At 44.1% G+C, this 26,379-nt stretch overlaps 1 protein-coding gene across 2 annotated transcripts in view; it reads right to left on the bottom strand.

Moving 5' to 3' along the window:
- DHX35 (DEAH-box helicase 35) overlaps positions 1-26,379 on the bottom strand; it is a 661,155-nt gene that overhangs the window by 125,717 nt on the left and 509,059 nt on the right. For both annotated transcript variants that reach the window (XM_078652154.1, XM_078652155.1), the window contains one exon: positions 731-826. In XM_078652154.1, coding sequence (XP_078508280.1) covers positions 731-826 — 96 coding nt within the window. The remainder of the gene's footprint in view (positions 1-730; positions 827-26,379) is intronic.

Raw genomic sequence — 26,379 nt, 5'->3', positions numbered from 1 at the left:
TAAACAGTCTAGCAAAATACCTCCACACTTTTTATAATTTGGAAAAGGTGTAAATTTAAGATGAAAAGAATATTACGGGTTTTCATTTTCGATATTTTGAATGGACAGAATGCATCCCGAAACACTGGAAGATACCAAAAGTTGCAGGGATTCCATAATTAAAAATGTAAATTATCATATTTTGCAATTCAAAACTATAAATTCTGATTAAATGTACACAATCTTGTATCACCTTCCAACTTCAACTGATAATATGCTGTTCTGAGTTGCCTCCCACCTCGGTTGAAAAAAATAATATATAAATAGTAATAATTGTTTATTTCGGGCACGGCCCATAAAAAACAAACAAACAAACAAACACACAAACACACACACTCGCTCTATTTATATGAATCCAATGTCTGTGGAATTACACTCAGTACATTTGGTTGGCCATTACTTAACCACTGGGGCTCTACCATGCCTCACTCACGCATAGCTAGCTCCAAGACTCTCTGCGATACCAGCATGCAAGGTGCCAACGCCAAAACATTAAACAGAATGGTGGGATTAGTACAAACTTTGAGAACTACACTAATTAAACTGGAGTAGATTCACCATATTCAAGCTCCAGTGCAGCAAACGAAACAGCCCCCAAAAAGGCTGACTTTCAAAAGTATGGCTGTTTATCAAAAGTGCAACCAAAAAGTCGAAAATCCACTAGGGATTATTACGTATACTTGTTAAACACCTGACTCCAGCAGCATCTTGGCAAACATGGGGTTCAAAGGAAATTCAGCCATCCTAACGCCAAGGGGTTCCGTCAGCCGACAATGCTTGTCCAGACCTGCAGGAATAGAAACAGATGAAATAAGAGGTTATTAAAAATCATGTGACATCATGCTGTTTTTTAAAATGCATCAATAAACCTCAACACTAATTAAAAATGGTGTCTTTTTTCATTCTTGAAGAGAGTTATGCAAGTATTATCTATTCTGCAGAGTCCTGTGTGTTTTTACCAACATGTTTCTACTTTGTCTAGATCTGATTTCGTACACTGGAGAGTGACAATGTGAGTTATCGCTTAAGTTACTTAACCACAACTACAGTTCTACAGCATTGGTATCTCTTATTGACTCACAACTTTGAGTCATTCCCGGTCGTTAAATTGGGAGTTCCACGATGAATTACAATGGTAGTGAATAAAACAAACATGCCTAAAATGTTGCAAAACTATGTACATATAGTAACACATGCACCTCATTCTAAAGCATCCACACTTCAGCAAATGAGGTGGAAGAGCTCTGAACTGAACTACCCCCTAAAAACCACCATTGTGCAGATTTTGAAGCACAAGCATAAGAGTATAATCTTTCCGCTGCATAGGAAGGATTCTGGAAAGACCTCAACACCACCAATTCGTTTAGGTGACAGTCTGTTAGAAGCTAATGTATAATCTTCAGATAAGTGTATGAAATTACTCTGCCTTTACTTTGATCTTGATTTCGCAGACATCCAGGAGAAGCTCAGGGCTCCTTTCCAGGGCACAGTAAGGGTTTCAGCATGAAGTGGGGGAAGGCAATAATGTGTTTCTCTTGAAGGCTTTACTTGAGTGGATAGTTTAAGGAATTTGACAGTGTGAACATGTTGAGTAAGTTTGAGGACCCACTTGTCAGGCATGATAGACCACCATTTGTTGAGGGTCATCCAGAGCCACGAGAAAGGGAAAATGATGATAAGTGCCTCTAAAAAGTCAAAGTTATCAAGCAGTGTCCTGGTATCTGGACTGTGCAAATCCTCTTCAAGAGTAGGACATGTGGCTTCAAATCTCTGGACCAGGGCTGCAATAGGACCAATGTCTGCTCACATTTGCAATAGTATATACACAGAAGTAGCCATCATAGAAGAAATACCATTTTTAAACCTGTCCTCCTCTTCCTGCCCCACCCTTGCGCAACAGGGGGAACAGTAAAGGAGATATCGAATTGTTAGATCACCGCGGGGTTGCATTCATCATGATCAAATTTTGTGAGTGATGAGACAGACAGAAGCACTTTTAGGCACTTTTGTTAATGTAGGGAAAGATCATAGGGATGTATGTGGTGATTCTAATAGCTTTTTCCCAAATTTACTAGATGTGGTCAATGACTGGTATAAACTGAAGTTGCTTCTTGGGTTGATCATGAAAGTCATACAGGATACAGCTTCTCTGGCAATAAGAAACAGTTCGAATGTTTCAATACATTCTTCACCAGCAGCTGAAAGTTGGAGTTATCAATGGGCAGTGAGTGAAATACCAACAAGAGAGTGGCTTTGGCTGTTGAGGTGACATATTCTTCAATTCAACTTCTTTTCTGCCAGGTTTCCATTCTATCACCTCTGCCTTTTCTTCTTCCTCTTCTTCCTCAGTCTCAATGACCTCCTTGGTATTGGCCTCTGGTTGTGGCAGATGGGCCTGCAGCAATAGTGATGATGGATGAGGCAGTAGAACTGCTGTTGAGTTGGTGGTGAAGCAGGTGGCATTGGCTATGCATGCACCAGTGTGCCAAGGATCCTTAGGTAAAAGTCCTGTATCATTTTCTGCGGGTCTCCTATGATGTTTACAGTCTTCAGTCAGCCTGTCCGTGCAGGTCTTGTAAATCCAGTAAATCCAGTACTTGTATAGCGCACGAATCACCCCCGAAGGGGTATTACTTAAATTGCAAATGCATTTAGGGAACGGCAAATTGGGATTCCCTAAATTCAATGTATGATGCAATTTCAAATTGCGATTTCGCTATTAGGGATCGCAAATTACCATCAATTTAAACTTGATGGTAATTTGCGAAAACTTTGAAGTGCATTTTTCAAAGTTCCATGTTACACACAGACATGCCCTTGAGGCATGTGTGTGCGCAAGAATGTGGTAACATGGAGATTTCTGGGGTGCAACATGGTGTCCTTTTGGCACCCTTGCACGCTTGAAACTGCATGCGCTATTTGAGAGTACCTATTGGGTACTCTCAAATTGCGCATGCCTCTAGGCCCATAGGAATCCATGGGAAGCAATTCCTTTCCAGGAGAAATTATGGAATGTGTAGTAATCACAATTTTTTTTGCAATTCCTAAATGCATAGGGATTTGCGATTCCTAAATAGCGTTTTATTAAAAATCGCTATTTAGGAATTGCAAATCCTGACTTTGATGCATGTGGCCCAATATCTTATTTTAAGTGCTACGTGAAGAGCTCTATTGAGAAATTCTGATCCAAGGATATGGAACTCCATCTTGGTCAATATCTGCCAGGCACCTTCACACCTATTCATCAGAAAAGATTTGTAGAACTTACTATTCGAGGTATACCTTATCTAAGAATATCATCCAGGTTACTAACTTTTGGTTCGAGCACGAGAATGTATGGAATGTGAACGGATAACATCCTGCTCAACCACAAGAGAGAATATTAAATTGCATGGGGCTCTACAACATTTAAATAAGGACCAACACTTAAATGACAGAAACAGGGAGTTCATAAAAAAAAGTTAGACGGGAGAGACTTGCCGGATCTTCAAAGGGACTCCAGGTCCCAGGAAACTTTGCTGCCCTGCACCACCTGAGGCGCATTAGCCCCTCCTCCAGCCGCATCTTAACTCCTCGCAGCACCCGCTGCGCGGAACGCGGGCGGACGCCTGCTGGGCGAAGCCCGGCTCAAGGGCGGGCCTGTTTGAGCCCGTTGGAGACTGGGGGAGGCTGGGCTGAGCCCCCCCTCTGACGTCTCCTCCACCAACGATTCGGTCGCCTTTCCAGTAAGTGTTGCATTAACCATTATTGAACTTTATTTCTATTACATCGACTGAGAAATGTCCGGGCGTGATGGAAGGGGGAAGAAAGCTGTAGGGGGTGGTTATGTAGCAGGGACTCTTGACCAATTTGTAACGAGGGCTACATCTGTTTTGGCACACGAGATAGCCATCACAGAGCATCTTCTTTCTCTGGATCCTGTGTTTGCTAAACGTTCGTCTTTGGGGGGCCTGATGAATGCACGCACACCGGAAAAAACACCTTCAAACTGCCCTTGTTTCTGGGTCACCGAGCCAGAGTACCCGTCAACTATTACAAGATACAGGGTCCTCACATTTGGATGGAGAGCCCTCCCACTCTATGTCAACGTCACATAATGTATTGTCAAAACCTAATAGTGGCTCACTTTCATGCACCATGGAAGCCCCCAAAGACCCCCCGCAACCCACAGAGCATAGGCAGGGGGCGGCCCTCAAGAGGAAGCGAGGGGGTGCTCCCCAGAGGGGAAAAAACCCCCTAAGATTTCAAGACCCAACAAGCCTAGTGACCCGGCAAATACAGACTTCCTTACTATTGAAGCCCCCCAGGAGAGATCCCAAGTTGCTAATAGTATGAATGCGGCTGACACTGTCGTCGGATTGTCCCAGCTTGAGGAGGTTTATTGGCAAAAAATAGGTGGTGTCATAACATCGTCCTAACAGCCTTTATTATAAAGACTTTTACTAATTGAGAATAGACTTGAAAAATGTGAAGAACTGACGGCGACCACCTTGGGATGTATCAAAAATAAAATGGCGAACTGTGGCCAAACCCACGAACCTGCGAGGGATGGATTAAGGGGTTCTGCGGTTCCCGCTATTTCTAACATTCCATCGACCCTAGGCTCGGTTGTGCAACCAATGGACCTTACAATGTTAATGGATGAAGCAGTGAGTACGAGTAATATAGTCGGTCCAGAGGTACGGCGTAATAGGGTCTGCAACTGAAACACACTCCCCAGATATTACATGTATCCTCTTGTCACATAACAATCTACCGAAACTAGCTATTATTAATGTTTATTCCCGGCCAGTCCAGCATGGTGGGACTTCTCCGACGCTAGATTTTATGGTAAATCTCCTTAATTCACTTGCAGGGAACATGTATTTTCTAAACGTTGGGGATTTTAATTGCCACTTTGAACCCCTTAATGGTCTCACAAAACCTAGAACTAGCAATGAGGACGCCATTTGGTCAATTACGGCGCCCAATATCTACCCGATCAGTCGGGTGGACACCTTTAGTCCTATAATTAACCTCTTTAACCCTGACCTTTTCCCTAAGGGCCTGCAATGGACGGTTTCCGGGTGATAACCCGGGGCGTCCTACCTTTGTGAGACCCGGCCAGGCTTCAGTAATTGACTACTTTTTGCTCAGTGTAGAGATCTGGCATAAAGTGGCGGATTTCAGCGTCGAAGCGCGTATTGAAAGCAACCACAATCCTCTGGTCGCAGTGCAAGCCTTCCAGATGGGGGGGAATAGGTTGAGGCCCGTCAACCCGCATCAAAACAACCTGGTTGTTGCTGAAGGAGGGAGACAAATTCGATGGGCCACAATAAATCAATCGCCGGAAATTACGTCAAAAATGTATATGAGTACTATACCATTGTTCGAGAAAGCAAGTCTTTTATCAGACAATCCAATGAATTTAGGACCCGATAGTGACCTATGGAAAATTAATCAAGAAATGGTTCAGATTCTGGTGGATTTTTTTTTTAATAGTGGGCCTGTTAATAATAAATCTGGCAGTGATAAAAAAAAACTGGTATAGTAGGAATTGTAGAAAAGCAAAGCGAGCCCTGCTGTCATCACTCAAGGGGGGTGACAACATCCGTATTCGGGAAGCTCGGGCTGTTTTTAAGAAAATAATTGCAAAAGCAAAATCAGATTGGGAAGCTGATAGATGGCAGGCCATTAAGAAGGCTTTGGATTCAAAAGATAGTAGAGGTTTTTGGAACCTGGTCAACACGGGAAACATTGAGGGTAGAACCACTATCGATCCAAATATTGATGAGGAAGCCTGGCATCTATATTTTAAGGAACTATACTCAAGCCCGTCTATTGATTCAAGTGCGAGTGAGACTTTGATGTGTTATTCTAACCCTGAACCCTCATGGGATATACCCCCCATGTACTATGGTTGAGGTATTATCTGCTCTAGCAAAGTTACAACCCAATAAAGCACCAGGATTGGATAGAATCCCTGGGGACTTGTATACAAATGAACAGGCAGTGTGGGCTCCATATCTATTATTACTTTTTAATGCAATTCTACATGGCCTTCCAGCACCCACCGTCTACGTGGGCTGGTGCAGAGATCATTCCGATCTATAAAAAAGGGTCCCCTATTGAACCTGCAAATTATAGGCCAATTAGCCTCATTGATGTTACCCAAAATATTTTTGCAACGGTGTTATTAGGAAGACTACAGGATTGGATGGAAGTCTGTGATGTTCTAACTCCGTTGCAAGCAGGCTTTAGATTTGAAATCAGCGTTTTATATGGTGGACCGTGACCAGCTGTGGAGTATCCTGCTGGACATGGGAGTTCCACCATATCTTTGTTTCCAACTTAAACGCCTCCACGAGGGCACATACTCTAGAGTAAGATACGGCAAGAATGGGCAACTAACAGCCCCTTTCCCTGTCGGTAAGGGGGTGAGGCAGGGATGCGTGCTTGCACCGACCCTCTTTTCCCTCTTCTTAAACGGTTTAATTGAAGATCTACTTGCCGCCAAGGATTTGGACTCCCCTAAAATATCATTCCGCAAATTTCCCGCATTAATGTTTGCGGCTGACACCCTGCTCCTCTCGAAATCTCCGAAGGGGATGCAGCGAGTGCTAAAGGAATTTAGCCAGTTTTGCAAAAAGAGGAACCTTGTAGTAAATATTTATAAACAAAATACATGGTCTTCAAGAGTTGTGCCTTAAAGGTCATAAGCCCACCGCTAGAAATATACAGATTACAAGCCCGGTCGTCTTCTTTATAAGGGGCAGAATTGTGGGAGCACAGTCCATCTAATGCCCTGACGCTCACTGAAAATAAGTTCATTAAACAAATCCTGGCTCTTCCAACAAACACACCCCTAGTACCACCAAGGATGGATTTGGGTATCCTCTCAATGGCGGATTTAATCTCGTCCGGACCGTTGCTTTATTGGCGACAGCTGTGGAGTACACCAGAGTTGAGACACTATAGGGAGGAACTAAAAGCAGTAATGTCATCATTGGGGGCTGTGGGTAGTATACCCTGGTTATCCTTTGTTAGGGATTCTTTTCCAGCTATGGGCAGGGAGGATTTATGGATCACTCCTGAAGAATCTTGTCTAGCTAGCCCTAAAAAAACTTTAGTTAAAGAATTGAAAGAGTTTAAATTGACTAGCATAATACAGGCAGTCAAATCTATGAGTTTAACACATGGGTTCTTGGATTTTAAGTCACACTATCAATTTGAGCAGGTGCTAGATTTAATACAGCCCCCATTAGCAAGGAAGTTATTTCTGCAATTCAGATATGGGATGATCCCGCTCTATGCAATAACTAATAAGTGGGCGGGCGCAACCCACTGCCTCTGTCTTGGATGCCTAGTGGAGGAGGAAACAGTAATTCATGTATTGTTCTTCTGCTCGGCATACAAACAGGCTAGGTTTAAATGGGTTATACAATTGTGACCGGCCCGACGCTTGCTGAAGGCGGTCGCTCCCCTCGCCCCCAGCTCCTGCGTGGTATAGTACACTGCGATTTATCACCATTCTTAACCGCATCAGTGCCGCCTCGTTCTCAGCATAGCGCTGTAGTGCGTGTGCTTTGAAGACTTGTGTAGCGCATTTAGGGTGAATTATAACGGCGCTTTAAGACGCGCTTTCGCAGCTGCTACGCGATCTGTGCCGCTGAGTTGAGTGTGCATTGCCTGCTTTGAGTGGAGCCATTGCTGTTTGTCTGTGCCTGCCTCCGGTTTCGTTGTTGTTTATCTGCCGCCATCTTATCGATTGTTGTGGTGCCTCAGTGCCCGTCCCCCACAGCCCGCCCCGCCTCCCAGCTGACCCTCCCTCCCACAGACTACATAGCCCGCTCCCAGACCTGTAAGCGCTGTGACCGGCCCGACGCTTGCTGAAGGCGGTCGCTCCCCTCGCCCCCAGCTCCTGCGTGGTATAGTACACTGCGATTTATCACCATTCTTAACCGCATCAGTGCCGCCTCGTTCTCAGCATAGCGCTGTAGTGCGTGTGCTTTGAAGACTTGTGTAGCGCATTTAGGGTGAATTATAACGGCGCTTTAAGACGCGCTTTCGCAGCTGCTACGCGATCTGTGCCGCTGAGTTGAGTGTGCATTGCCTGCTTTGAGTGGAGCCATTGCTGTTTGTCTGTGCCTGCCTCCGGTTTCGTTGTTGTTTATCTGCCGCCATCTTATCGATTGTTGTGGTGCCTCAGTGCCCGTCCCCCACAGCCCGCCCCGCCTCCCAGCTGACCCTCCCTCGCCCCGCCCACTCCAACATCCATATATGACAGATGCCTTTCCGCGCAGCGTTCACGCGCAGCGACCGCGCCCCTTGCGCGCCGAAGGTGCGCCAAAGGTAAGCCCGTCTGCGCCCGTCCGCGTCTGGACCGCGCCCAGCGCCCGTCCCCCTGCTCTACGCCGCTCCCAACCCCCCAGAGTAACTTATGATGCCGCTACACTCCTCGCCCTCAACACCGGACGCACTCCACTTTGCTGTGAAGCCACCCCAGGACGTACCCACGGCCCATTCGCCTGCCTCTCCTGCAAGTTCAACTGCGTCAGGACCCTCACCAAACACACTTCCTCCACACACAGCTCCGAACCCAACAACTTGAAATGCATCCTACTGAACACCCGCTCGGTCCACAGACATGCAACCGAACTCTGGGACCTAATCGACACTGCGTCACCTGACATCGCCTTCCTTACTGAAACATGGATGAATGCATCTTCTGCCCCCGACATCGCCATAGCCATACCAGACAATTACAAGATCATTCGAAAAGACCGCACCAATAAAAAAACTGGAGGAGGCATCGCCATCGTCCATAGAAACACCATCAAAATTACAACCAGCTCGGACGTCAATCTTGCAACCGCCGAACACCTCCACTTTCAGATCCACACCGACCCCAGGACCACACTTAGAGGAACCCTCATTTACAGGCCCCCAGGCACCCGATCTCAATTCAGCGACGACATCACTGACTTCGTCAGCCCGCACGCCCTCGCCTCAGAGAACTACATTCTTCTAGGAGACCTCAACTACCACCTTGACAACATTCTGGACAACAACACCACCACCCTTCTGGACAACCTGTCCAATCTCGGACTCAAACAACTTGTTGACACCCCCACTCACATAGCCGGACACACGCTCGACCCTATCTTCACCTCCAGCAAGCACATCTCCTTCGATCATACTACAGCCCTCCACTGGACGGATCATAGCTGTGTTCACTTCAGCTACAAATCAACCCTGACCCACAACCGTCTACAACCCATTCCCCGAAGAAAATGGAACAAAATCACCACCGAACAACTCCTCACATCACTCAGCCAAAACACTCCCACCCTGGCAACGGACCCAGACCTAGCGGCCACCAACCTCAGGCAATGGATTACCCACAGTGCGGACGAACTAGCACCCCTGAAAAAACACCAGTCGAAACCATCCAGCAAAAAAGCTCCCTCGTTCAACGATGACCTTAAAAAATCCAAGAAGACATGCCGCACCCTGGAGAAGAATTGGAGAAAAGAACCAACTTCAGACAACATGGCCTCCCTCAAGACAGCCACCCGCAAACACCACCAACTGATCCGTTCCGCCAAGAAATCAGCACTTAAGGACCGTCTCGACAACAATTCTCATAACAGCAAGGAACTCTTCAATATCGTCAAAGAATTCACCAACCCTCCCGCAGCATCCAACGACATCACTAACTCCCAAGACCTCTGCGATGCGCTTTCCTCCTTCTTCTACAACAAAATTGCCGACATCCACAACAGCTTCAAGAATACTCCCAATGACCAACTCACCCCACCCACTTCAGATCCCACCCCTCCAACTAACTACCTCAACTCCTGGAACCCAATCACCATTGAAGACACCATTCACCTCATGAACTCAATCCACTCTGGCTCACCTTCTGACCCCTGCCCCCACTTCATCTTCAACAAAGCTAACTCCATCATCGCTCCCCAACTCCGCGATGTCATCAACTGCTCCTTCGACTCCGCCACCTTTCCAGAAATATGGAAACACGCCGAACTCAGCGCCCTTCTGAAAAAACCAACAGCAGACCCCTCAGATCTGAAAAACTACCGACCCATTTCCCTCCTCCCTTTCCCGGCCAAAGTCATCGAGAAAGCCGTCAATAACCAACTAGCAGCCTTCCTTGAATCCAACAACTCCCTGGATCCCTCACAGAACGGCTTTCGAGCCAAACACAGCACCGAAACCGCCCTCATTGCGGCGACCGACGACATCCGAGCACTCCTGGACAACGGTGAAACAGTGGCCCTCATTCTACTCGACCTCTCCGCCGCCTTCGACACTGTCTGCCACAACACCCTCATACAACGCCTCAACAACATCGGCATACAAGGAAAAGCCTTGGACTGGATCATCTCATTCCTAGCCGGGAGAACACAGAGAGTCCGACTCCCCCCATTCTACTCAGAGCCCACCGAAGTCATCTGCGGCGTACCTCAAGGTTCCTCACTCAGTCCCACCCTCTTCAACGTCTACATGAGTCCCCTCGCCTCCATCGCACGTCAACACAACCTCAACATCATCTCCTACGCCGACGACACCCAGCTAATCCTTTCCCTCACCAAAGACCCCAACACCGCCAAAAACAACCTTCATGAAGGTATGAAAGAAGTAGCCGAATGGATGAAACAGAGCCGCTAAAAACTCAACTCAGACAAGACGGAGGTGCTCATCCTAGGATCCTCCCCCTCAGCTTGGGACGACTCCTGGTGGCCTTCCGCCTTGGGAGCTGCGCCCACACCCACAGACCATGCACGTAACCTTGGCTTCATTCTAGACTCCTCCCTCTCAATGTCCAGACAAGTCAACGCCGTATCGTCCTCCTGCTTCAACGTCCTTCGCATTGTCAAAAAGATCTTCCGCTGGATCCCCCTCGAAACAAGAAAGACTGTCACCCATGCACTGGTCACGAGTCGACTGGACTATGGCAACACACTCTACGCCGGAATTACAACAAAATTGCAGAAAAAACTCCAGCGCATCCAAAACGCATCAGCGAGACTCATATTAGACATTCCGCGCCAAGAGCACATCACCGGTCACTTAAAAAACCTCCACTGGCTTCCCGTCAACAAAAGAATCACTTTCCGCCTTCTTACCCAAGCACACAAGGCCCTTTATAATCTAGGACCCGAATGCCTCAACAACCGACTGTCCTTCTACTATCCCACCCGCCAACCAAGATCATCTTATCAAGCCCTCGCCGCAGTCCCGCGCATCCGAAAAACCACCATGGGTGGCAGATCCTTCTCCTTCCTGGCTGCCAAGACCTGGAACTCACTCCCCACCCACCTCCGCCTTACTCAGAATCACATCTCCTTCAGAAAAGAACTGAAAACATGGCTATTCGATAAAAAGTAAACCCCTCCCTCCAGCGCCTTGAGACCCTCTGGGTGAGTAGTGCGCTCTATAAATACATGAACTTGAACTTGAACTTGAATTGTGCAGAAACCTGGGCATTAGGAACTATCGTGAAATCTTTAGGATCCTAAAATCTGACACCAACCCAGTTTATGTTGCTGTAATTTGGAAATTCCTCCTTGCTATGTGGTCCAAACAAGGGTATTTGTTAAAGACTGGCACTTAGTTCTGCTTTTTTTATCAACTGTGATTATCCACTCTGTTATAATTAACCTTGCAGCTAGGCATCGGGAGTTAACTTTATGTGAGAGATAGAGTTCCCTCTTGCCGGCTGGTGCGCTGACAATGGACGTTTTAAAAGATATCGGACATGTTTAATAATGTTCTTATATGCTTTTACTGTAAATTATATTTTTAATGTAAGCTTTAATTTTATGAATTTCCCACCAATGATGATTTTGCACTTCCCAAATTATTGTGGCTTGCGTATCACTACACATGTATATAGCAGTGTTCCCAACGACATCGCACTTTCTCCTTCTGTCATGGATAATATTTTATTGTGTTGTAAATTTAAATGTGCTTTTATGGCTGTAATAGCCTAAATAAAGTTTTTTGATGAAGTTTTTTGATGATGATATTCTGCCAGTAACCCATCACTTTTGCAAAATGGAGCACATTTAAGGGTCCAGCTCCTTCTATTGTTGTAGAAAATCTAAAAAATAAACACACCATAAACAATATAACACACAAGAATATGACGCAACAACAAGCACAACCAGAAAATGCGAAACTGTTTGCGGTTAAAAAACAGTTTAGGCCCAAATCTTTCAATGACACAAGTAAGGTGAAAAGTTCACTTGAGGACAAAATGGAATAGGAAACTTGAAAGGGTTTCAGTTAAAGACCATCTCGTGTTTAGTAAGCTTGAATGCATTTATGATTTTGACACACAAGTTCACCGGCACACACTTCGTGCCTCCAAATAGATCGCTGCTTGATTAGACCATGGGTGCAGGGACGTAAATTAGTTCAGAGCAGACGAAGATCTTAAGTGCACACTGCTGAAAGCACACACTTCACTTAAATTGAATTTAACATGAAAGCACAGGTATTCACATGCAGAAGAAGGCTTCATTTATCAAGAATTGTTGAGAGTGCAATAAAGAATGTGGAATGGAGTAGGTCGGAATCTGGGGCTATGGGGTCACATGTCTGAGTGTTTGTTACGTCTTAAATCTGTAACTTGCAAGTCAATTATTATTTACTGTTTGTAATAAACCATTGTACAATCATGTATAAAAAAGAGCGGCCTACAAGCAGCAATTTTAGAAAGAATTAGGTGCAGTCGGTGTTGTGTGTGTTGAAGGTCTTTGTCCCTGTCATAATAGTAAATAGCTGTCTTTACATTGCCAAGAGGAGTGAGTGTGTTCCTTTACCTTTGAAGGTTTCTGTCACCCCGTAACACTATGTAGTATACATTTGAGAAATTAGTAGGGGAAAATGATCCCCAGGGATCAAAGAATGATTTCCGCTCTTCAAGTTTGCTTATGACACTCATTTCAGATAATGGAAAGATGTGGGGAAATACATAAACATACGCTCTGGCATTGGCCTTTACTGAATTTGTCACCATCCTGGGAAGTAATGTTTAAGTTTGTAGGGCTTTCAACGCATGTTTATGGACAAGTTGGTAAAAGTGGCCTTTATGTAGGTTACTAGCAAAATATTGCTTCTGGTTAAGGAAGATGATTCTAGTTACACTTGTAGAATGTCTGCCGATCTGATCAGGAACATGTTTTCTTATGGTTTTTAATAATACTGATGCATTTACAAAACAAATTGTCTCTCGTAGGAAAACCTGAGAAAGTATCCCCCTTAATGGCATTCATTCATTGGTCATAAACGTCTGCATCAACCCCAGGAAATTTAACATATGGAACCTGACATCTGAACCAACACTGATAATGTCAGAAAAGTGCACTGACCCATTGATTACTATTATTGCTTACAAAACTATACAAAGTACAAGGCATTTCTTTATGAAAACTACTAATTACATATAAAAGCAGAAACATTTCTGCTAGAGATATGCTTCAATTACAAAGACAGTAAGTGGACAAGCACCAATGCATGTGGCTAAATTTGTGGGTGCTGGTGGTACTTTTTTTTTATTGACAGACAGTCCGCTTATATATTGTATCACTCAATGTTACAGAGCACAATGTGCATATCTCCCAAGAGTAATAATAGCTGTGTTTCCAATCACGAGCTTTACACTTTGCTCTGCGGCAGTACGCGGATCTGTCGTGTTTTCCAATGAAGTACATAATCAACCAAAAACATCCCCAACTCTCCCCACCCCTCAAACCTCAGTCTCTATCTGTCTATTGCATATATACATTAGCCAGTCCCGTCAGCACATGGTCATAATGAACGCATACAGTGGTACAAAATTCCGTATGACCTGCAACGTTCTCGTGGTAGGGCTTCCTGCTCTGCGAAGTGTACAATATCTTAATTTTCTGGATCTGTGTTTTGTGACCTCATCCCTTCTAACATAGCTTCCCATTCAAGAGAAATTGGTGTTTTACGTAGTCCTCTAATCTCTTTCCTGCGCAACGCAGCGCCCTCTGCGCCACTCCAACGCAACATTTCTGTGTACCAAGCATGCACTTCAGGGGGTTTACGTGATTTCCATTTCATAGTGATGGTAATGATAGCCAGTATTAATGCAAGGACTATGAACCGGTATTGTACCTTTTGTTTGGATAAATGGACGTGGAGACCTAAAATGCATTCCTCTACTGTGTTATTGATGACAAGGTGTGCGGCCGCCCCGGTTTTTCTTCTAATCGCATCCCAGTATCTCCTTATCTTCGAGCATTCCCATAACATGTGCAATAAACCTGCCCCTTCTAGCATACACCTTGGGCATGAGTGTTGTGCCTGGGGAAACATCTTATCCAGCCTAGTCGGCGTTAGGTACGCACGATGTAGGACCATTGTCTGGATAAATTTGAACTTGGCGTTCCTTGAGACTTTCCTTGGGTGCTCAAGTACTGTTGACCATTCTATGTCTGTCAGGTCTCTGCCTATGTCTACCACCCAAATAGCCTTCAGCGCTCCTAAGGACGGTCGTGTGTGGGAGCTAATACTAGCGTACAGCCATCTAATCAAGTGACGCCCTCTTCCCATGTAATATACCATTTTGACCAATTTGTTATCAGGAGGTGCCCTCCTCTGTGGGGCCCAGTGTGTTTTTATGTACCGACTCAATGTTGCATGTGTTGGATATAGTTGTGCCGGGGCACCGGTTTCATTTATGAAGGTATCATGATTCAGCAGCATCTCCTATCCAAATAAGTCCGCCACTGTACTAATACCCACCTCCAGCCAGGGTGCCAGTTTGCGTATGGTGAGCCTGTCGCTTGCCAATGGGATACCTAATAATGGTATGTTGCCTGCGTACGCATAGGGTGTATTTGTGTACTGTAGCGTCGCTTTCCAGCATCTCAATGTGATCTGCAATAAGGGGGGGAGGTCATTCGGGGTTCTATTGCCCGGCAGGACCAAGGCATGCAATGCTCCGTTGTCAATATCAGTGTCTGTGTAGTCTACTTCCTGAAAATTACATCCCACCGTCCAATACGATAACCATTGTAAATGACAGGCGTAATAGTAGGCTCGAAAGTCCGGTACGCCCAGACCCCCGGCCCGGGTGCCCACTTGTAACTTTTTTAGACTGATGCGTCTCCTGCCCTTTCCCCAAATAAGGTCTGGGACCAGAGTGTTCAGTAATTTAAAAGTAGCCTGTGACACCAGCAACGGTAAATTCGTAAAATAATATAGTAGTCTTGGTACGGCAACCATTATTGCAATCGCTGCCCTTCCTGTGATAGATAGTGGCAGTACTGTCCAAAAAGTGACACTTGACGGTAAAGCTCTAATTGCTCTATTTCAGTTGCCTTCCAAAATGTCCTCGTGCGTCCTGTATATTTGGATGTCCAAATACCTAAACGTGGACGGTGTGACCTGAATTCTGGTACCCCCGACTTCTACGTCAGTAACGCCCCCCTAGACCATGAAAACAAATGCATGCGTTTTGGTAGTGTTTAAAGCCAGACCCGATAGGAGTGCCAAATGTCGATATGTCTCGGACAATGGGGTTAGAGGCATGCAGAGATTGTATATGCACATAAGAATGTCGTCAGCGTAGACCGAGAATAAGTGGGTCGTGTTCCCTATCCGTATCCCCCAGTCTAGAAAGTCTTGTCTCAGTTTTACGGCTAACGGCTCTAGCGCCAGAATAAAAATATGGGGCGACAAGGGGCATCCCTGTCTGGTCCCTTTATGTTTGGTGTATTCCTCCGAAATATGTCCCCCCATTCTAGTGCGTGCCGGTGGGGCATTATATAACAATCGTAGCCATGTTATGTACTCTTCTGGTAGCCCAAATTTTGATAGTGCCTGAAACATGTATCCCCAGTTAATTGAGTCGAATGCTTGCCGGAGGTCCAGCGAGACACAGCCCGCATGTGGGTAGTGTTTTGGAGCCTCTGTCATCAGGTAGTGTAGTTTCCTAATGTTGAGTGAGGTACTGCGTGCCGGTAGAAATCCGGTTTGATCTATATGAACCAATTTAGATAAATGTGGAAGTAGTCTGTTAGCCAACACTTTACTCAATATTTTGTATTCAGTGGGTAACAACGATAGCGGTCGGTAATTAGCCATGTCAGTATGGTCTCTTTCCGGCTTTGGCAGCGATATGACCAGGGCTTGTGCTGTTGTGATGGGTAGAGAGCCCTTTTCCCATATTGTTTTGTATAGCTCCACTAGTTGGGGCACTAGGGCCTTGGCATACGTGTCATAAAATTCAATGGGGAGTCCATCCATGCCAGGGATTTTGTTGCGCGGTAGCCCTGATCTCATGTGGTGTGATGTGTCCTGTAAGGCCTTTCCGAGCCGACGTCGGGATTTCTGGGAATGTTAAGGTGGACAGGAAAGCTTCCGTTTGTTCCTTAGTGGCAGAGTCAGACGCCCCGTATAATGCTGCATAGTAGTCTCTAAATGCGGCGTTAATATCTCCCTGGCTGAACAATATATCTCCATTCCCACTAACAATCTGGGATGTAACCACTGTTGGGGGGGGGGGGGGTCGCGAATTATACGAGCAAGTAGAGCACCCGCTTGGTCAGCCTCACTATGCGCATGTTGCGTATATGCCGCGTAGTCTATGACCCTTAGTGACTCTAATAACTCAGAGTGTCGAATTCGTGCCTCCTGCAGTGGGCCCTTTTGCTCTGCATTATTTCCCGCTTCCTGCTCCAACCTACCCATTCTCTCTTCTACAGCCAATAGAGACTTATGTAGTTCCTGTCGTGCCCCCACTGTCATACTAATTGCTTTCCCCCTTATTACTGCCTTAAAAGCGTCCCATTCCACCAATCTACTTGTGGCCGTATTGCTGTTTTCTGTAAAGTAATGTACGATAGTGTCAGAGAGGTCACTACGAAATACTTGGTCCTCATGGAGCTGTGGCCAGAGGCGCCAAGTTGGGACCGGTGTGGGCACCCTGCCCCATGTGATGATTATCTCTAGTGGATTGTGATCCGAGAAAGTCTTGGGCAGATATGTGGACTGGAGCACCTGCATGGCTATGGGTGCTGACGGTACTTGAGAGGGAATAATGTCAGTCACACATAATAATAGCTAAACCATGGATACAGTTTAAGTGTTGGTTTGGTATGCTCTGTGGAGAGATGTTTTTGAGGTCATCCGCCGCTGGGGTTTACTGTCAAAATAAGGTGGTGATGATACTCTGGTGATCACAAGGATGAGAATATAGCACAGTCGAGATTGGAGGGTGAATGCATGGAATCCAAAAGAGGCGCAGAGCAGTTTGTTTGCTGCGGATAGCCGAGCACAAGTTGCATGCAAGTGTTTTATGAGAGTGTGCAGATGAGGTATATTAGAGCATTTCCATATATGAGGTTGGGTACGAGAAACAGGAGTGTGAATAGAGGCGTATTTCTGTTAGAACTTGAGCCAGAGCATGGAGTTGGACACAGATGATGGGAGTTTGTCAAAGAAAATGCAATAGAGTAAAGGTACAACAGCTGGTGACCATCTCAAATGATGTAAATGTAAACTAATGTAGGCAAATTATTAGGTTATTAGAGGTGTCAATGTTGTTCATTACTTGAGAACTGGTTAGCTGGAGTAAATAGGATGGGGCCACTACAATATATAAAAAATCAGGCATTAGGTAGAAGACTGTGCAAGAGTGGATGAACCAATGCTGCAGTCTGCAGTGAGAAAGTGCTGCAGAACCTAGTAGTGGTAAAACTAGAAGAATGGCTTGTTCCTATACACTCATGCTCCAGTATAGACCCCAACTTGCAGTGTATTTGAATAAGTTTTATTACCCAAAAACATCAACAGCATTCCACAAAATGTAATCCACACGCATATTAATGTTAGTTTGAAGACCACTGGAGTATGGCCTTGTTAGTATGGAACACAAGACAAGACCAGATTTTTCGGTATTTTACAGCATTGTGATTAATATTTCCAATCTCATATTTGGGATTAATAGGACAAGGAGATGTCTTGCAAAAATGGCGGATGTCAAGTGTGAGCCAGCACTTCTGCCATTTCTAAGCAAATGCGATCAGGAGCTATGGCTCACTGAAATATAGCCAGCCAGAGGTGTAATGATGTTAAACAACCCAGAATGCAAGACCAAGGGGATGTGGAAAGGTGAACGGAGTATGTTAAGGAGGAAATATTGTCAGCTCAGGCATTTATGAAGGGAATGAAAAGAGAAGGTCCCAAAGCCAAACACCAGACTATTCCAAAAGGTGGTGAGGCGAGTGGGGAGGAGGACAAGTATCCGATCACAGAAAAGGTTGGTCAGGCATTTTGAGGGGAAACAAGCTATCTACCAGGGCAAGCCCGATGACGCCAATTGAAGCAACTACTGTGAGCAGTGTTGGATAACCAACAGAATTAAACACTGCAGAGAAGTCAGACATAATGAAAGTGGGTGATACACTGTTGTGATAAACAGAGGTAATATAATTAAATACATCAGACAGGGTTGTCTTGTAGCAGTGAAAGTTGTAGAAACAGAACTCTAGAATATTAATCAGGTTATATATCAAAAGGCCATGTGTAAAGTGGTTAAACATCAGTCTTCAAAGCATCCCGTTGACTAAAGTTTGCGCTGCTCTAGGAGTGAACCTCTTGGAATCACTCAGGACTTTTCTGGAACTCGTGCGTGTGGCTTTTTTTTTTTGCATTAATTGTATTGGCCTTTGCGTGCGTCTTTCCAAAAATAAAGCACGCAATTATCCAAAGGCGGGTACATGTCCCACCTTTTTAAGCAAATGTTTCCTCTCACGGCATCCACCTTGCGGGAGCGAGCAGCGGCGCGGAGGGCGCCATCTGTTTTTAAGTGGCGCGGTGTCTTTCCGTTTTGCTTCCGTGCGTTCACGGTTTTTTCCATTTCTTCTCGCTAACAAAGCAGAGGCATACAGTTTATGTAACAGAGCGGTAAAGTTATTTTTTGGGAACTTTGACGTACTCAGTTTCGAGTGACTTAAAATTGTGTTGTGAGCTTAAAAATCCTTGCATTAAAACATGTTGCACTGCATTGGCTGACATTGAATTTTTTTGTGTATATGTTTGAACCCATTGTTATATATACTATTGAACCCTTGTGTATGGAACTGTTGTCATGCGCAGCTGGTGCCCCCAATTGTCTTTTTGGCTACGTTATAAAGACAGTGGTAATCCTATGACGATAATGCAACGTGCCACAGATTCTTTGTTTCTGTTTATATGCCTGTCTTTTACTGTCTCTGTTTAGTTGTTTGTATAGCCTTTCTCGTTGCCCTTGTTTTGCTTTATCTCTGTCTATCCCTGTGTATGCTTGTGTATCTATCTATACCTGTCCCTCTATCACTGTCCGTGTCTTCCACTCTCTGTTTGTATATACAACTATTTTTGTTGCTCATCTGTGTTTTCTTGTTCGTACGTTTTTCCCTTTCTATTTCTTTCTGTGTGCACTTTTCAGGGCATGCTAAATGAACAACGTTGAGAGCATAAACAACCCTCCGGATACGCATGAAAATCGATCTTTTTTTTATGTAGTTATTTTATTTCAATAGTTTGGAATGGAAACCTGTTTTCTGCAAGTGAGGTTTATTTATAGGTGCAAGATGAAAATAATGTTGCTAAATGTTCTTGTGTACGCCTATGCTAAGGTAAAGTTGGCGCCTAGCAGAGGCGTGGCCCACAGCCTTTTTGAGAATCACTCTTAATAATAAAATTATCTATTTACATGCCACTTTTTACAAGTTGTTAGTTTTTTGTACTATATTATTACGTGTTGTTATTATTACCTAACGTAATGGTAATGCGCTAATGCTTTTTGAACAGTGGGAAGGATGAAAGTCAGAGTCAGCCCTGCTTTTATTTGTACCTGTGGCTGTTGTGTGCACATAGATTTCTTCAGTACATGTGTTTCCTGTTCGTGGACTTAAAAAAAGACCGAAATTCTGACCTAGGCTTCTTTTAAAAAGTTGTTGTTTGTGGTGGTATTTAAACAGTAGTAGAAACAGGACAAAGGTTAGCTTTTCGCTCTGCAGCATAGTGTGCAAAAAGGTAACAAAATGCGTTTTGCAATTTTTTTAATACACTCTACCATATTTAATCTGTGGCAGGCACCGCAAACCTTATATATATGCACACTTCCCGTCCCAGATGCCTCTCTGTGGAGAGAAATGCTGTCTCAATCTGATTAGTTAGTTGTTTGAATTGTAAAGGATTCACTACCTCCGATTGGCAGTGGGTTGTGGCTACCCTCCAGCTTATTTCTATGATTGGAAATGTTCTACAACACTATGTGCATTTGCTTTGAAATGATGGTCGCAAACATAGAGACAAGCGAATAAGAGAAACATTTGTGAACACTAGCTATGTACCTATCAGAAGATAACCTTATCTATCACAAACATAGTTTTTTCTGATAATGGTGTCTGCAAGGTGGAGCATCTATGCTGCTCACTGAGAACAAGGATAGCCTATGCTCCATTTTGTCCACCTCTCCTGTTCCTCTGCCTCTTCTATCGAGGAGTACACATGGCGCTTTACCAGGGCAAGCCCTGAGAGATTGTACCTGGCCAAATGCACGTAGTCAGTGTCAATCAAAGTGCATTCAGGGAAGAGGGCAACACTTCCTGTCCCAGATGCCTCTCTGTGGAGAGAAACGCTGTCTCAATCGGATTAGTTAGTTGTTTGAATTGTAAAGGATTCACTACCTCTGATTGGCAGTGGGTTGTGGCTACCCTCCAGCTTAGTAAAGAGCTTATTAAATAGAGATCTGAATCATCCCCATTGCTGGTGCTTCCATAATGTGGTGCTGCCTATTATCTGAGAATAAAACTGAAGGCGCTGCTGACGTTTTGCTGGCATGTCATGTGGGTGTCGAACTCGCCTCAGTGGAAACTCCAGCTAAACCAAAGAGTCCAAAAGATGAAGATCTCGCTACACTGTACCATTGATCAGAAGAGGTTTGCTTCAAGAACCTACAGTTACAACTGCTGGTGATCTGAGTAAGCACACTCCCTCCATGCACCAACATTGTTTTTGCTGAACTACACTGCTTTTCATGAAGGGCTTCAGCGCCTGTTATACTGCCCACTAGCAAAATCAGGAAGGGCCTGAGTGGTCCAGTGTGTGCTCTTTGCGGAGACAGGTTCCGGATATGCCCTGGTCACAAGATACCCCAATTCCATGTGCTAACACCAGCCCTAAAGTAGGAGATAAATATATCTTTCCCAGCACCTTTTTTGGAATTTTACAAAAATGGTTCGATTTTTTAACCTGTAATCGGGCTATGGCTGGACGATTACAATCATTTCAATTTTGGAGTGAAAATGTCAGTATCAGGTACCACACTCAAGCTGTACATGTTTCTCTACACCGCAGAACCATTATCCCATTTTGTAGTGTAGTTCCTATCTTCCCAATAGGCTCTGCGCATTGGAATAATACCTACAGCAGTAAAGGCCTAGGCCAGACGTTAACTAGGTCTACTACTGTCGATACTAGACTTAAAGTTTTGGGTTTGCCAGCGTAGCTCAGAGTTCGCTAGAAACTTTCTCGAATGTTCAAGGAGGAATTAACTTCCCTGATTAGACAAGAAGGGATTTAGTTTCTGACAACCATAGAACATGACAACTTTGCTCTCCCCTAATCAAGAGTCAATCTCGAGAGTCGTGTGAACAAAAGGCAATTTATTTTACTCAGTCAGTACGTGCATTCTTAGTCTCATCAGAATGTAGAGAAAAGGAAGAGACGGGCGTGTTCAATAAAAAGGTGTTATTTATTGATCAGTCTCTTTTCTCATACAAGAGAAATGGATCGATATTATTGCAATACTTATAGTTAAGTAAAGTGCATACATTAAAAGCAATAGTATAAAATAATACTGTAAAAACATTGATATGGTTTCTAAGCCATAAGATGTTTTAAAATGAATAAAATATATTACATACACATATACATTTGACTAAACGTACTCAACTGGTGTTTCTAGATACGCCTACCCCGTGTACCTGACCTAAGTCTAATACGTGGGCGGGAATAGAAAGTTACAGTTTAAGTTAAGTTTGTTTTTGCCAAGTGAATAACTAAAGAATTCTCTGTGAGGGGTTATTCAGTTCTGTACCTGGAATTTAGGATGAATGAGGAATGGTATCTCTCTCTCTGGTCTCGATATTCCAGGCGGCCTGCGAGGGCTGCCCAGAAACGCCGGGGCTGGATTCTCGGCAGGAGAAAGCAGCGCGTCTCTCAGCGCGTCAGGAAGGCGGGGCTGCTGCCAGCGGGGTCTGCTCTGCTCTCGGCTTCGGCAAGTATGGCTGCTCCGTCTCGTCACCACGCGTGTGTTTGCATATGGCAAGATCGGTAATATTTATACCTTTAAGGTGCCGAGATTGACGTAAGGATGGACATAGATACGTCAATAAAGATGTCATACGACTTGCTCGTTAGCACATTCTTTTACTAAAGTTCTCGGTGAAATCAAAACAATGGCCGCAGGGTTTTGCCCAGGTTGTCATAGGTTTGATTTGTTATGAGAACTCCGTATGCCTTATCAGGGGCTGGAGGAATATCGCTTGTCTAATTAGATCGCAAGCGTTATGACCTAATCAGATAACACGTTCCTGTGCCGTAGTGTGACTGCGTCAGATAACGGTATCTGCATCATGGGGGTTTTCTGCCTCATGGGCTGACTGCTAGTTAACTTGTTGGTTTGTTTAACTAGAATAGGGTCAGGAATAGGGGGATCGATTCAGAACCGATAGGAATACATGACACCCACTCCACGCTAACTATGGACATATTTACTAATCTAGGCATAGTATAACATAGTACAACATACTATAGAGTAGTGTGTATACCTTACCACCCCAAAATACATAAATGCATTTTGAAATTTTCAAATATACGGAAAAATTGCAGACATATATATATGGTATGCACTCAAGCTGTAGAAAAAATGCCAAAGTAATCGCATTTGTATACATTATTGCTTATTTGGTATATGAGAATTACACATGAAATGGTTTCTTACAGAAAAAAGTTTCGAGACCATTCCATCACAGAATAAAATATCTTTATGAACATGCCAGCGGGCAGCTAATGTCTATAAGCTATCTAAAATTTAGAAACCTTAGTTCTCTAAGAATAGTTCTTACTTTAAGCAGAAGATAGTGTCCCGAAAAATATGCAAAAATATTTGGGGCTGCTGGAAAAACTGCTGTCCGTGAACTGGAGCGAAAATGTTCATGTGACTTTATTTTTAAAGTTGAAGGCCGAATTCAGGGAACGCCGTGTGCGAGCTTGCTCAAAAGTCTCTATTTCTGTTCGGGTGAGAACATCATATCATTTAGGCTTTCGAAAAAACTGTCAACAGCTTCCTGGGAAAGTTCCACTAACTCGGAAATAGGTGTAATCATGCATTCTTGCGCATGATTGTCTCCATTGACATTCTGATTTGCATTACTGACAGAAGGTCGTACCTGTTCGATGCTGCTTTCATCTTGAACTTCACTACCCATCAATCGTAGTGGTGAAGCTTCCACGAATGCCGTCATCAGGATTGGTAGCCTTTGAGGGCAGCACAAAGCATGAACCTTGATCGGGCTCAACAATGTTTCTGCATCCATCGGCGCATCCGATTGTAGCGTCAGACAGGTGTCTAACACGCATTCTTCTCCGCACAGCAGACACCTCAATACAGGTAAAACACATCTTTGCCACATTGGTCGAAATGATAGAAACCAAGTCATGTTCAGGTCTCTAAGCCGGGAGAGTCCCATGATTTTTGATATCCGGTCCCGGTATCCAATGGCTAGGATTGTTTCTTCCCTTGTCGCAAGAGTTTTGTCTGTGACATGGGTTGCCATAACGAAAAATAAGGACTAAGAATAGGATTCCTGCAATTAGTCGCAGGATCAGGGGAAGTCCGCCAAAAATCGAATGGACGAAATCTGGAAAAATACCCAGTATGGCTTTGAATGGTGTTAATGCCATCGAAAATACTGTCTTAAATACCTTTGAGACCCCATTGGTATCAGAAATATTTAAGATTTCATTTAGGATTTCCGCGAAATGTACGGGGGAATTAGTTGATAATAATGTATGTATCTCTGCAGTCGTCCTTGCGACTTGTAGATCATACGTTTCTTTTGATGACGAGAGCCTGGTAGGCGTCTGAAGAAGGACTGTTTTCATTCTGCTTAAAGTATCTATTCGAATAGAAGTAATTTTCAAATCGGGCCATGCCCTTGCCTCCCTGTCTGGGAAGGAGCTGGGGAACAATGAGCGTCCACAGCACTTGACCTTCGCAGTCGTAGTAACTAGATAAGGAGTCCCGGGCATAAGAATACAACATCTGCGGTCTACAATAAGAATGTAACTCCCATTATAGAGTCTTTCAAAGAATGGTTCTATTTCAGTTGCAGGTGCGCCTTGCTGGTGACATGAAAGGTTGTATGAATTCCCTTCACAGGCTCCATGCAAACTAATTCCGTTACACAGAAGCGTGCCGCTTAGTGACATCGCACAATTGTTGCCACTAAGAAACACTTTCTGTCCTTTATTACTGATACATGCATGTGAATAGGGCAGGTTCCAAGTTGTTTTAAGGTACCCCTTTCCCAATTTCTCGTACATGCCAGCCTGTATATATTTTTGGCAGTATTGAAACCTGAAGGTTGAGATTGGAATATTTATGATTCCGTGTATTATCCATTCACTGACAGGTCGTTCTGACATTGTCATTGGTAATCTTTCTAGTTTTTCAATGCTCAAGATTGTATAATCAGCACCCTTTTGCGCCATACCGATTTGTCTATCAGTAAGGTTAAAGATTTGGAATAGTGACGTTGTGTTGATTAAACGCCAAGGCACATAGCCTGAACGCAGGTTTTGTAACGTCCAGCCAAGCTGTACAATAGAACGCAATTGTGACTGACCATGTTGTAATAACAGTAAGTCTTGTGATAATATATCGATTGCTGAAGACACAATGCTGTCCAATGAAAAAATTCTGGAGGACAGAGTCATTAACCCATTGTCCACTACAGAAAGTGATTCTTCCAAATTAATACGGTCAATTTCCCGTATTCTCTCTGCTGTTTCAATTTGATTAACCTTCCAGGCCTCATTGTATGCTGCATATACAGAGGCTGCTATGAAACGCTTTTGACGCTGTTTGCGTGGTCCCAAAGTGAAATCACGCAAGTCAGCACCATCAGTAAGTAAAGTTAGGTGTTGCTTAATTTCTGCCAGTGTGGAAGTTTGTAGCCATTGAAGGCATAATTTGCCCACACTGTAGGTGGTTATTATCCCTGGGTGATGTCTTTGAGGATATCTAGGGTCTGGCCTGGTCATTTTGAACCCCTGTGTTTTGTTCAGGAATCTGTCTTGACAGTTATTAGTATCTGTGGGCCAGATCAACCACTGTTTCCAATCAGGATGTGTTCTGTTCTGGTTTAATATATGGTTTACGTCTATCTCTTCATCTGTAGAAGTGTTGCTAAACATTGTTGGCTTTGGAATAGACGGTTTATTTAAATCTTTGATTTTGGCTAGGCCAAGACAGGTGGTTTGTTGAACAGTGTCATTTAAAAATATCATTTGTTCTGGGATCATGCAGGCTCTAAACAAAGCTTCTATACCCTGTACTTGCCATTCTTTTGTACCCCAAACACTTTTCAATTCAACATTTTTGTCCCAATAGTCAAATCCAAAAGTATTCATTTGTTCAAAAAAATGAGTCTGAATATAACAATTTTGTGTTGGTTATCATGGTTTTGGTTCCTGTCTTGTTCGACAATTTAAAATAAAATGTTTCAGCATTACTTGTGTTAAAACCTGAAAAATATGAATATTTGTCGTAAACGGTTCTTGAGCTCCCTTTTGGAGGTGTTGCACAATGTTCCCATTGATTATAATTTAAAACATTTCTAGGTTGTGCAGATCTATGTAAAAAGTGATTACCATAGTGGTTATAGCAATACATACTGTCATAATTTGTAGAACCCTGCAAATAATCATGTTTGGTAAATTTAGCAGACATTACTAAGTCAGACATCATATTATTAATGCTTTCTCGACCGGACCATAAATTTCATAGTCAGTGTTGTCCCATGCTACCCCACCAGGTATAGGATTGGCTGTGAAGTAGGCTGAAGAAAGTTCTCTTTTCTCGACGTGTGAAGATGTGTGTGGTTTGAGGATCAAGTTGATGTTCTGACTTGCTGTGTCCATTTTAGCATATTTTCCCTCAATGAAGCGTCCCAAAGTAAGTACCATGATGAGCCAAAGTATGAGGATAAATGCACCAAAACCCACCCAAAATTCAATCCATGG

Source organism: Lissotriton helveticus, chromosome 7, assembly GCF_964261635.1.
Source record: "Lissotriton helveticus chromosome 7, aLisHel1.1, whole genome shotgun sequence".
In the NCBI taxonomy this organism is placed as follows: domain Eukaryota; kingdom Metazoa; phylum Chordata; class Amphibia; order Caudata; family Salamandridae; genus Lissotriton; species Lissotriton helveticus.
Note: the sequence above shows the minus strand (reverse complement) of the source record. Positions and strands in the feature narration are given on the sequence as shown.